A 13,214-nucleotide genomic window follows, 5' to 3' on the forward strand; every position below is an offset into this window, starting at 1 on the left:
AAAACTCAGTGTTGGGTGGCTGGCTTTTTGCCTCTCAAACTCAGGTTTCCAGCCCAGCTTAATTAACTGGAAGAAATGACTTTGTGTAAGGTGTGATGGATCTCCGGTCAGGAGAACCACTCCACTCAGTCTAGCAGGTTTTAGGCCCTGGCCAGACTGGAAAACAAACTGCCTCTCCCCCTGAGTGACGAATGCTAAGAGCTCCAGAGGGACTTAACATATTTAGATGAATGGGTGGTATTGTATGCAGTGTGGTTGTAGCTGTGTTGGTCCCAGGATATTAGAGACAAGGTGGGTGAGATAGTATCTTTTATTGGGCCAACTTCTGTTGGTGAAAGAAACTAGCTTTCAGTCTTATGCAGAGCTCTTCTGCAAGTCTGGATCTGAACTGGACCAGACCTGAAGAAGAGCTCTGCGTAAGCTCTAAAACTTGTCTTTCACCAACAGAAGTTTATCCAATAAAAGGTATTCCCTCGCTCTGGGTCGTACAATGACAGACAATATGTAGTGTTGACAAGCGGGGTGGCAAAATGAATTACAGGCTTGAAAGGACTGTGTAAGGAGAAGCTGAAAAGATTGGGACTGTTTAGTTTAGAGAAGGAAAATGAGAGTGATATATAAACCCATGGATGCTAGAGTAAATAAGAATGCTATTCTTTCTTTCTCATGATGTAAGAAGAGGGAGATATGCAATTATAGTGCAAGAGGTGTATTTAAAACTGATCAAAGGAAATACTCCTTAATACATTTCACAGTATGTCTGGAGCTTGCGGCCATAAGAGCTCATTGAGCCAGTTGCTTAGGACGATTCAAAAAAGGGATTTGATGTTTATGGGTAAGCAGGACATCCGCAGTGAGTTGTCATTATATTTTGAAAGCAGATGTTGTGTGGTCACATCTGTGTGTAATAACTGATCAGTTGAGTCTCTCTCAAACTGGCTGAACACACGGCTGTATCTGTAGTGTAGACAGAGCCTAAAACTAAGATATATAGGAATCATCACACAGGATTGGACCGCCTTTTTTCCTGCTTCTAACAGTGGCCAATGCTAAATGCTTCAAGGAAGGTGCAGAAACCCTTAGATGGATGCTTGTAGAATAGACTGCCCATGGGGAAGGATCTTTTTAACCCCAGGCAGTAAGTTCACTTATGACTTGAAACTTGAAGATTTATTATGTCTGTTGCATTGAAAGGTATCCTGGCTAATGGAACTCTCGATGTTGTTATGCATATCCATGTCCAGTTCTCATGAATTTGCTAATTTCGTGGCTTCAATAATATCTTACAGGAGTAGGTGCCACAAGTTAATTATGCAATATTTTTTTTAAATCCTTGCATTAGTTGGAAATGCATTACTGCTTTTCAGTTTAACTGAATGTGCCATTGTTGACCTTTTGCCATGTTGAAAATTGACCATTTGTTCCTGCTGTTTGCACCTGCTTCTGTGTTCCTGCTAAAGTACATCTCCCAGAACTTGAAAACTGCTGGAAGGTATTAACAGTTTGGTGCATGTTACTATTTAAGCCTAAATCTGTGGTTATCTCAAATGGTATTTATTTATAGGTACTTCTGTACTGCTCATCACCTTAATGTCTGAAATTTCATCTCACTCCATGTTGAGTCACGTTAGGAGAAAGGTGTCATGGCATAATGTGGGATTTAAAGAAGGTCACTTTTCAAGAGCTGATAGTTTGACAGGTGCTCTAGGACAGATGTTTTAAAAGTTCCGTTGTTTGTATTGCTTATATATTACTTCCTTTTTTAGGCTATGATATCTGGAGACCTGGATGTCCTCAAAGATTGGTGCTATGAAGCCGTAAGTATAAATATTAATAATGGGTCTTAAAAGGCTGGGATTCTTCTCTGGAGCCCTCTGGTGTTAATTTTGGGCCTGAAATGTCCCAAGATTAGGTTCAGCGTGGCCCTAACCTTGGCCAAACAGCCACCATCCCCATTATAATATTGCTGTGTGCCTTGTCCTTCCTTTCCCCAGTCCCTCCCTCGTGTTTGTCCCCGTCGTTTGGTCTTCTGAGAAACATCTACCTTGCTCTTGTGTGCTATAAAATAGTAAATAGATGTTTTCCCAGGTGTCTACTATGATAGAATTTCAGTAGTGAATCCACTTCTTTAAACACAAATGTATGTAAACTGCATCTGATCTGTAACTTCAGCAATAGCTCCAGCATCACATTTTTTTAAGTTTGTGGAAGCAACCTTTGTCGGAAGATTGATTTGTTCTTGGCCTTTAAATGCTGTCTGTTTCTGCTGCCCGTCCTGCTCCAGAATAGTTGGGCTGTTGACAACACACAGAAAACTATGTAATTGCTCAACATTTTTAATGTTTTAAAGTTACATCAATTTCCACCACAAGAAGGCTGGAAATTCACATAACCAGATAAGCTTGTGCAGGGAATCTTTTGCATTTTGAACAGGGCAGATCCTTTTCATGGGGCTTTGGTCTCTTGATTGTTTGTGTCTTTATTCAGAATAAAACTATCAATACGTTGCTATAACAGAGTGGGAGGTTTAAAGCCTTCTGCAAGCATTTCAGCACTGATTTGTATGTACTTTAGTTTACTCTGTAGAACAGCCCTCTTGAAAAGTTTGTAGAGGAGGCAGCAGGCTTACCCCCATGCTTGAATTACTGAGAGGCAAGGGTTTCCTACGTGTTTTATTTTAAACTTAAAAATAAAACTAGCCAAGTTGAGAGTCAGCTGCAAAACCAGCTGAGGAAATGAATAGAATGTCCCATCGATGGGAGAATCTAGGACATCACGGGGTGGGGAGGTCTCAAATGCAATTGTGCAAATCGCTATTTGTAGCAAACTAGCACCATGTGCTAATGTTAGAGAGAACAAGGGAAATAGCCATTCCCAGAGATGGTCTCAAACTCTCACGAGATATAACAGGAAGAGAACAAATTACTCCCTCTAAAACTTTTCTGACTCTGCCTTGTTTGAGAACCCAGTGGTTAGCACAACAAACTTTTGTACTGGTGACCTCTTTCACATAGCAAGCCTCTGAGTGCGACTGCCCTTATAAATTAAAAACACTTTTAAATATATTTAACACCATTATAAATGCTGGAGGTAAAGCAGGGTTTGGGGTGGCAGCTCAAAGTTCATGACCCCCCATGTAATAACCTCACCACCCCCTGAGGGGTCCCAACCCCCAGTTTGAGAACCCTGTGCTAATGGTGAAAGTCCAGTATAATAAATTTAGTGCAGACTTCTGTGTGTATAATAACTCTGATAAACAACTGGCCAATGTTCAAATCAGGTCTGAGAATAACTAAATACAACCCACTAGCTGTCAGGGTGCAGTTCTTGGTTCAGTAAGGTTTCCCTGTCTAATCTCCCTTCAGAACCCTCTGCTTTGACTCCTGTTAGTCTAACCTCCTTACCAGTAAGCTTCTGCAGGATATTTGCACTTTTATGATTTGTGATGAAGATTAGAAGCTTTTCAAGGCACGGACTGTGCCTTCCTTTTTGTTTGACCTACGCCTAGTATATTGCTGGAAGCAAATAGTAATTCAACATCCATGACAACAGGTTTTGATGCATAAATAATAATAAAGCATGTGCGTCTAAAAAGGAGCCAGGAAAAACTGGGCTAATTTCCAAGTTCTGTGTACTGGGGAAATGGTTAGAAAGTTCACTTGCTTTCCAGACTGTTTCTACGTTTGCTGTCAGATCAGAACTGGCTAGCAGGTGCTCTCAATGTGTATGTTCTATGTTGTTAATTGTATGCTTACTGTTATGTCCAGCTGCATGACAGAGGGAGTCCCCGATAGGGCAGAATTGTGAGACACCCCCTCCAGCCCCCCCCGAGCATTTAATGAAACCACCTGATAGTTGCATGAATATGGTAATCAGCACATTTGCAAAGAACTGAGATTGTTCAGTGTGTTCACTTTGGTTTGTTTCTTTTGAAATGTTCACTGTAAGGAATCCTCCCTCTTCCTTTCCTTTGTCACTGATTTCCTAGGATATGAAAAGTTCAAACATGTAACCAAAGTTTATATTGCTTCATTTAGACTTACAGTCAGCTTGCTCATCCAATCCAACAAGCCAAAGCAATGGGTCTCCTGTTCCACTCCAGAATTCTTGACATTGACAACATTGATGTAAGTTTCCCATTTTCTGTTCCTCCTCGGAGGATGAATCAAATCCTGAGCTACAATTCAGACTTGCTGTCTTCCTATTAATATTGGTATTATGGCAGTACGTAGAGGCTCCAGCTGAGATCAGTGCTCCACTGTGCTAGGTGCTGTACATACACATCGCGAGAGACAGTTCCTACCTGAAGAGTTTATGATCTAAATCGACATAACAGACAAAAAGGATAGGAAGAGAATCAGTAACACACCACAGTACTTCTCATGAACTTCATTAGTAGTTTGCATGTGAAAGGACCTCAGAATGTGGCCCGGTATCATTGCTTTACAGTTTATTAAATTGCCTAGAAGAGACTCCATTCCTGTTGCTCCCTTTTTTACAGTTCTGTGGGATTTGGGGATGGTTTAAGGCTGCTGGATTATGCTATGTTTTACAGCACTGCTATCTTATTGTTCTTGGGGTTTCCATTTCTCTCAGAAAACGCTGTATGCAGTAAAATTGCTGCATCTTTATTTACATCTAAAATGTAGTTTTATGATGCACGGGCACTTGTGATTCCCTGAGTGTATGTAGAGTGTTTTTTCTGTTTCTCTTCAGCAAGTATTTCACAAAGCTCATGCTCAAATAAATTGGTTAGTCTCTAAGGTGCCACAAGTACTCCTTTTCTTTTTGCGAATACAGACTAACACGGCTGTTACTCTGAAACACATCATGTTGTGACTCACCCCTTCCAAGGCTGCTCTAGGGTTTGCCACTAATCTTGCTAACATCAAGATGCAGAATCAGGGAGAAATACAGCAACCAACAGAGGCTGTGGGAGAGGATCACTGAATTTGCTTCTTAGCAGCAGTATCCTGCTCTGTTAGCAGTTCCACTGTGGGAATCATATCCCAGAGGGAGCTCTGTTCTGACGCTTGTCATTTTTCAGCTTAGCCACTGGCCCAGTGAGACAGAATTGCAGGAGTATTTTCCTGTTATGACCAAATCCTGGTTACAGACTGCAGGAGTCCTTGTTCCATTGCTGCAAAGGCACCTTGGTGTAAATCTGTACCCAGGCAATTTTGAAAGACTAATGATTAAGACAGATATCATTGACCTTGTGCATGTGTGCACGTGGCTAGGTTGGTACTCATTGTGGTTGATAATTCTTGGTGAACATTTCAGTGGATCAGGTTCATGCAGTGCAGAAAAACCTGCCTGAGAGAAATGACTGTAATTCCCAGAGACTTCTGTTGGGGAGGGAGGTTTATGGTTGTGAGTGAAGCTGTTTTCTTACTAGATAACAGTATCGGATATGGAATCAGTGGTTAAATATATTTATGGATTGACCCCTCCTTCCAAACTAAAGGAGATGTTTTCATCTGATTTGATGGAGAACGTAAAGTTGTTAATGATACAGAAATTGCAGCAGTGTTCAGTAAATATTTCTGTTCTGTATTTGGAAAGAAGCAGGATGCACTCATATAATCTGAGGATGATGAAGTACTTTCTAGTCAATTAGTAACTGAGAAGGATGTTAGACAGCATCTACAAGGTGAGGGATAAACATTTTAAATTAACAGGCCCAGATAACCAGCACCCAAGAGTCCTAAAACTGCTTGCTGAGGAGATTTGTGGCCCACTGATGTTAATTTTTAATAAATCTTGGGATACTGGGGAACTTCCAGAAGACTGGAAGAGTGCTAATGCTGTGGCAATATTCAAAAGGACAAGCAGGATGACTCAAGTAACTGTAGGCTGGTTAGCCTGACATCAATCCCAGACAAAATAGAGAAGCTGATTCGGGGATTCAATGAATCGGGAATTAAAGGATAGCAATATAATCCATACTAGTCAACATGGTTTTATGGAAAATAGGTCTTATAATCTCATCAGAGAACGAAATCAGGTTTCACAAGTTTGATAACTGTGTAGATGTAATATACTTACTTTTAAAAGGATTTGTACACACAACATTCTGATTAAAAAATACTAGTATACCATACTAAAATAAAACACCCCTCACTTTCTTCTCACCACCAGTGGCTGGAATCAGAACTCCGTGGTTTTCACCACAAAATTCTTCACAATTCCTTCTGTTACTGAGGGTTTTCTCTGTATGTAGTTGTATAGTTAGCATCCTACTTAGTTGTCCTGGGTGATACCCTCACCAGGGTTCAGACACTGCCCGTTTTGGAGGGTAGGGGGAGAAAGGAGGCGATCCCCATCCGTGATCCCCCACACAATGTGCTTGCTCTGTTTGGGTGAGGGTCACACCAAGGAGCGGTGTTCAATTTGTAAATTGTTCACTAAAAGGACTCAGGTGGCTAGAGACCTTCGTCTGAAGCAGCACCTCCTCGAGCAGGCCGTGATGCCTGGTTCGGCTCCAAGGCCCTCATTGGATTGGAGGTCGCCCTCTCGCTCAGTGACTGATACTGTCGCATTCCAGGGCTGGCGTCTCTCCGAAGAAGTGGAGAAGCTATTTGACTTGTCAAGTGCGCTGGTGGAAGAGGTCTTATAAGACCAATCAGAACCTCTCCAGGTCTTATGGAGGTTCTTACTCTTCATCTAAAAGTAGCATGGACTGACACTGTGCTGTTGCTGGCAAGCAGGATGGAGCATGTCCTTCAAACTGCTCCCCGGTACAGTCAGAGTTCCTGCACGATAATACTCACAAACTACTGGATACCCTCTAGCCATCTGCCCCGGGGAGGGTAGGCCTCTGTATTCACCATGCACTGGTAGAGCCCGCAAAGGTTCTTTGGAGTACTTTGGCTTCTGTGCTGCCTGGTGCACGGTATTCAGAGAAACGCTGTTTTGTACGTGTGCAGGGTTTTGAAAGCTTCTATTCTCTCCCAATCCCTGATTCCCTGGTTGTGACTGTCGGGAATGATAGGGCCCAGCAGGGCAGATGTAAGTCTGCATCCAAGGACAGGGAGTCCAAGAGGGTGGACTTAATGGATTGGAAAATCTGCACTTCCTCTTCCCTGCAAATGTGTATTGTGAACCAGCAGGCACTGATGTCCAAGTACAATTTTATTAATTTGACAGTTATGTCTAAATTTGTAGACCAGTTACCTGAAGCCTTTAGGAAGGAATTTTGAGCGTCAATAATCGAGGCCTGTTTGGTGGCCAAGACATCCATGCAATCGGCTGAGGACATGGCAGATACGTTAGCCAGAGTTATGGCCTGAGCGGTAACCATGAGAAGGGCATTCAGGCATTGCTTCTGATGTGCAACAGACTATAGAGGACCTACCCATCAGTGGTCGAGTGCTTTTTTTTTTTTTTTTTTTTGGCATAAGACTGATGGAACCTTGCCCTTGTTTGGAGACTCAAGGCTACTCGATGCTCTCGGGGGTGTACGCTCCAGCGGTGTGGACACGTCACTTCGACAGCTGTCAGCAGCAGCAACAGTAGCACTTGCGATGCTCCTTTGGGCAATCCTTCTCCGCCCGGAGGCTGTGAGATTACCCCAGAAAGAGTCCTAGATCCCAAAGGCAGAGGCCTTCGGGTCCTGGGTTCAGCCAGTTGACTTATCCTCCCACAGTGTTTACCAAGTGCCTGTTTTGTCTTGTTTGTCCAGGGCAGCAATCCAGTCATGACCTCTATAGCCCTGTCCTCCACATTCAGGGACAGGCTGGCTCCTTTTCACGATATTTGGGGCTCAATAACTACCAACAGCTGGTTCCTAAGCACCATCAGATTGGGTCGCCATCCAGTTCCTTTCCATCTCCCCTCCCCATTCTCCTACCCTGTCCTGTATGGGGACCCCTATCACAAGATATTGCTCCTTGAACAGGTTCAGTCTCTAATAGTGTTGGGAGCTGTGTTGAGGAGGTCCCTATGCAGTGCTGGGACCAAGGGTTTTATTCCCGGTATTTTCTGGTTCCCAGATCCAGAAGAGGGGTGAGCCTGATTCTCAGTCTTTGCAACCTCAACAAATATATCAGATATGTGAGATTCCTGATGGTCACCCTATAAACCACCCTTCCTGCATTACATCCAAACGACTGGTTTGGTGTTCTGAATCTTCAGGACGCTTATTTTCATGTGGCAATTCTTCCGAGCCGCATACGGTTTCTCCTGTTTGTCATGGTGCACTGACATTATTAATATTCTATACTCCCTTTGGTCTGTCCTCTGTTCCCTGTGTGGTTGTAGTGACAGCGTACCTTAGGAAGAGGGGAACTCATATCCTTATATCTAAACTCATATCTAAACAATTGGTTACTGAGGGTCAAGTCCAGGGAAGAAGTTCTTTCTCACATAGACTTCATACTAGACTTAGTCGATCACATGGGTCTCATTCTCAACAGATGCAAGTCAGCGTTGAATCAAAGAATCAAGTTCGTTGGGGCCTTAATAGATTCTACGAGTTTGATAGCGCTTCTGCCTTCAGACTGTTTTCAGGCAGTTCATCCTCTGTCTGGAGCTGCGCTCTGAGCCTGCAGCTCAAATGTGCCTAAGGCTGTTGGATCACATGGCTGCTTGCATGCAGGTGGCCCAATTTGCTAGGTTCCATCTTTGCCTCTCCAAACGTGGCCGAGGACAATTTCTCATCCAGCCCAGCACTCTGTGGACAGATTGGTCCTGCGCCCTCTGCTGATCCCTGGACTCCTTACGTTGCTTTGGACTATCCATCACTGTGTGCCAGCACATTCCCTTTGCTCAGCCACTGCTCACCAGGACCATTTGCACCGACGCCTCCTTGCTAGGCTGGGGAGTGCATTTGTGGTCACTGAGAGTTCAGAGTCTATGGTCAGAACAGGAAGCTACGTTTCATATCAACATTCTGGAACTTTGAGCCATTTACAAGGTATGTCGCCTTCCGATATTGAATCTGGCTCAATGGATCACATTATTATGGACAATCCCACTGTGACGTATTATGTGAACAGAAAAGGAGGAACACACTTTAAAGTGCTGTGTCAGGTAGCAATTGGACTTGGCAGTTTTGCATCAGAGAGAACATTACTACTGTGGCTGATCATTTACCTGCAGCCTGGAATCAATTCACAGATCACCTCAGTAGCAATTTCTCTGAGTCACGAATGGTCTCTGAAGTCCATCTTTACAGTTTGGAGGCCTTGTAAATGGCTCAAAGTTCCAGAATGTTGATATGAAACGTAGCTTCCTGTTCTGACCATAGACTCTGAACTCTCAGTGACCACAAATGCACTCCCCAGCCTAGCAAGGAGGCGTCGGTGCAAATGGTCCTGGTGAGCAGTGGCTGAGCAAAGGGAATGTGCTGGCACACAGTGATGGATAGTCCAAAGCAACGTAAGGAGTCCAGGGATCAGCGGAGGGCGCAGGACCAATCTGTCCACAGAGTGCTGGGCTGGATGAGAAATTGTCCAGTGGCCTTCAGTCCATCTTTACAGTTTGGAGCATTCCGATGATAAATCTGTTCGCTACGAGAGACGAGAAGAAATGTCTCTCTTTTGCTTTCAGCAGGGCCTTAGTCCGGGCTCTCTGGCCAATGCCCTTCACCTAAGTTGGGAATCCGCAATCTTGTATGCTTTCCCTCTGATTCCAATCATCCAGCAGGTAATCATCAAACTCAAGGTCATCCTCATTGCTCCAGCATGGCCGAGGCAGGGTTGGTTTTCTGACCTGGCATTATCAATTCAGCATTCCATGTCTCTTCCACTTCATCCCCACCTACTGAACAAGCAGCACAGTCAGATCTCGTATTCTGCACCCAGCTCTCTGCATCTCACTGCATGGCTGCTCCATGGTTAAATGAGGAGGAAAAATACTCAGAGGCTGTTCAACAAGTGATACTTAACAGTAGGAAACACTCTACTAGATTGGCCTGTTTGGCCAAATGGAAACGTTCTTGGTGTGGTCATCTGCTCACAGGGCTCATCCGAGGTTGACAGGGATGCAGGATGTCTTGGAGTACTTGTTGCATCCTCAGGCTTCAGCTCTTGCATTCAGTTGATTGAAAGGCCACCTGGCTGCAATTTTGGCATTTCATCTGCCCATTCAGGGGAGGCTGATATTTTCAAATGCCGTGATAGCAAGGTTCTTGAACGGAGTCCTTCATCGCCACCTGCCAGTGAAAGAACAAATTCTTTTGTGGGACCTCAGTACAGTCTTAATGGCTCTGATGGGACCTTGGTTTTGAGCCTCTTCCATCATTATCTTTTCCTCTTCTGTGTCAAAAACTGCATTCCTGGTGGCCCTAACATCTGCAAGGTGTGAGAGTTGCTGGTTTAAATGGCAGAGAGCCTCCTTACACACGATTCTCTAAAGATAAGGTGACCGTGTGGCCGCTCCTGAAGCTTTTATCTAAAGTGGTGTTACGCTGCCTGGTTCAGGTGAAACTGTATCTGCCGGTGTTCTGTCCGAAGCTGCATTCAGCCGTGGAGGAGCAGCATATTCATTCACTGGATGTCGGGTGTCTTTTGCCTGGACAGGACTAAACCCTTTGTGATTAGCCTTGTCTGTTTGCGTCGTTTGCAGACCAGATGAAGGGACAAGTAGTCTCTTCGCAGATCTCCTGGTGGATAACTTCCTGTATCAAGACTGCATATGAAATAACATGAGCTATGCCCCCTCAAAGGTATTTTAAGTGACCTTTCAGTACTGGATATTTGCAGGGCTGCCACTTGGTCATCTGCACATATGTTTTCCATCCATTATGCCATTACTGTGGCATCCAGAGCAGATGCGAACTTTGGAGGGGCAGTCCTGCAGTCCTTGTTTAAGTAGACCAGGGATTCTCAAACTGGGAGTCATGACCCCTCAGGGTCGCAAGGCGGTTACGTGGGGGTCATAAGCTATCACCTCCGTGGGACTGACAGCTCCCAGCCGCCATTAAATTACCCTCCCCACATGTTTAATGTATAAGGAGGGTCACACTCAGAGGCTTGCTGTGTGAAAGGGGTTACTGATACAAAAAGTTTGAAAACCACTGAAGCAGACTCTGGGCCCCGCTTCCTGCAGGTACTGCTTGTGAGTCACCTAAGTGAATACACGTCTGCATCTCCTCAAAGAGGAAGAAATGGTTACTTACCATAACAGGTTCTTCAAGATGTGATGTAGATGTGTGTTCCATAACCCACCCTCCATCCACTCTGCACTTAAGTCTGTGCTCCTGACATGGGGTGCGAAGGAACTGAGGGACGTTGGGGTGGTGCTGCCTCATATAGTCAGGAGAGGGGATACAGCCAGGAGGCGCAAACATCACCCCCCTACGGGTACTGTTAGGCAGAATTTTCCAGCGCACACCCAAGTGGAATACACATCTGCATTACATCTCGAAGGACCACAGTTACAGTCAGTAACCATTTTGGCATTGAGACCAATGCTGGAATATTGCGTCCAGTTTTAGTGTCCATGTTTTTAAAAGGATGTTAAAAATTGGAGAGGCTACAGGAAAAAAACACAAATGATTTGAGGACTGGAGAACATACCTTACTGGGAGAAACTTAGACCTCAATTTGTTTAGCATATCAAAATACCACAGATGTATCCAAGACTCTTCAGGCAAGTACTCATAATGCCATTGGTTGTAACCCTAGCAGCGGGAAACTAATGCCATAGTACTACATGGCAGATTGGTTTAAACCCCAGTTGTGCTTTGAAAGAATGTTCGGGTTACTCTAACTTGATTTCAGATGAGCATATTTTCTGTGAACCAAATATCATCACCACCACCACTCCCATAACCGCATTGGTCATTGGGGCACCATCATTGATGAGCAATGGCAATTCTTATAAAAACTGTTCCCCTCCCTCTCCTTCCAAGGGCCATATTGCCATAGTAATCTGAGGGCCTCCTGGGATACTGGACTGTCCCCTTCCCTTACACCAACTCCTCTGAAATAACAGGAAACCTTTCCTGCCCTTTCTGTAGCATGAGGAATTAAATATGAATGCCAACTGAGCAGGAATCTGCCCATTACAGCTGCAATTCCCTTGATTATCTCCAGCAATAAATAACAATGCATTCTAATCAAATGAACTTTATTGAAGTAATAAACATCATCACTTTATTCTAAACATCTCACTTAATTTAGGAATGTCCAGTATTAAGTCTGTGTCCAAGAGACATGACTTCACGGTGTGCTGAATAATAACTCCTGGGTGGGAAGTTTAGATTTTTTTTTCTCCCCCTTCCATTGCTAAATAGCACGGTGTCACGGTAGCAGGACTGGAGTTCTGGCTGAAGAGGCACTTTGTTATTCGTCTGTTTTCAGCCATTTACAACTTCCTTGAAATATTACCCTAGGGTCGTCTTTGTTTGTTCTTAGCCCAAAGGTGAATGGGCAAGGGGATATTTAATAAAATTCTCCTGCGACCTTTGAGCAAAAAGGTATTGTCAGACATTCTTCTGATACTTTTTTATACTTTGAAAACAGACTATTTTGTTGGCAAACTTCTATGTTGGCATGTACAGTGTTTTCAATCAGAATGGCATCTTTGCTACAGTTGGGAAAGAACATTGAGAATGAAAATAGCAAACTGTACAGCATGTCACTTCCAAAACTGAACTGTTGTGTGTGCAATATGATTCTCCAGATAGCGTTTTATACCTGCATAGTGAAGTAATGTTCCACCTGTATCTGAATATGCAATTCCCATGTACACGTGAGAAGAGTGAAACTTAAGACCAACACTTTCAAACATAGACATTTAAATACATATTTGAGGTACAGTACCTAGACAGACATTCTAATTTTCAAAGATGCTGAGCACCCACAGCTTCCTTTGTCTTCAGTGGGATTTTTTGGTGCTTAGCACCTCTCAAATGAAGGCCTTTTGTTTAAGTCCCTTAATACGGATTTAGATGTGCAACTTTAGGAACTCGTTTCAAAATGTTGGCTTAGAAGCATGTAACAAACTGACTGGAGACAGTTTTCTTTTTGCTAAAATCTCTAAAAATTAAATGCAAAAAGCTATACTAATACAGAATTATTATTAAAATGTAGATGTTACAGACACAGATATAATGAAATTCAGTGCACACACTGCGGCTTATGTTAAGGCAGAAAAGATATCCATCATCATCTGCACTAGCAGAAAATGGCTGTCCAGGTGAATTCCTGAACTGGCACATGGCCATAAAGTCTGGCTTTAGACACGTGGGATAAAAGTGCTCAGAG

General features: G+C 43.7%; 1 protein-coding gene across 1 annotated transcript in view; it reads left to right on the forward strand.

The window, feature by feature from the left end:
• The window catches only part of TIMM44 (translocase of inner mitochondrial membrane 44), a 57,451-nt gene that overhangs the window by 33,151 nt on the left and 11,086 nt on the right, over nucleotides 1–13,214 (forward strand). The window contains exons 10-11 of the mRNA XM_075123134.1: nucleotides 1,767–1,817; nucleotides 4,038–4,127. Of these exons, the coding sequence (XP_074979235.1) occupies nucleotides 1,767–1,817; nucleotides 4,038–4,127 (141 nt within the window). The remainder of the gene's footprint in view (nucleotides 1–1,766; nucleotides 1,818–4,037; nucleotides 4,128–13,214) is intronic.

The sequence above is a fragment of the Caretta caretta genome, chromosome 25 (genome assembly GCF_965140235.1).
Source record: "Caretta caretta isolate rCarCar2 chromosome 25, rCarCar1.hap1, whole genome shotgun sequence".
Taxonomy (NCBI): domain Eukaryota; kingdom Metazoa; phylum Chordata; order Testudines; family Cheloniidae; genus Caretta; species Caretta caretta.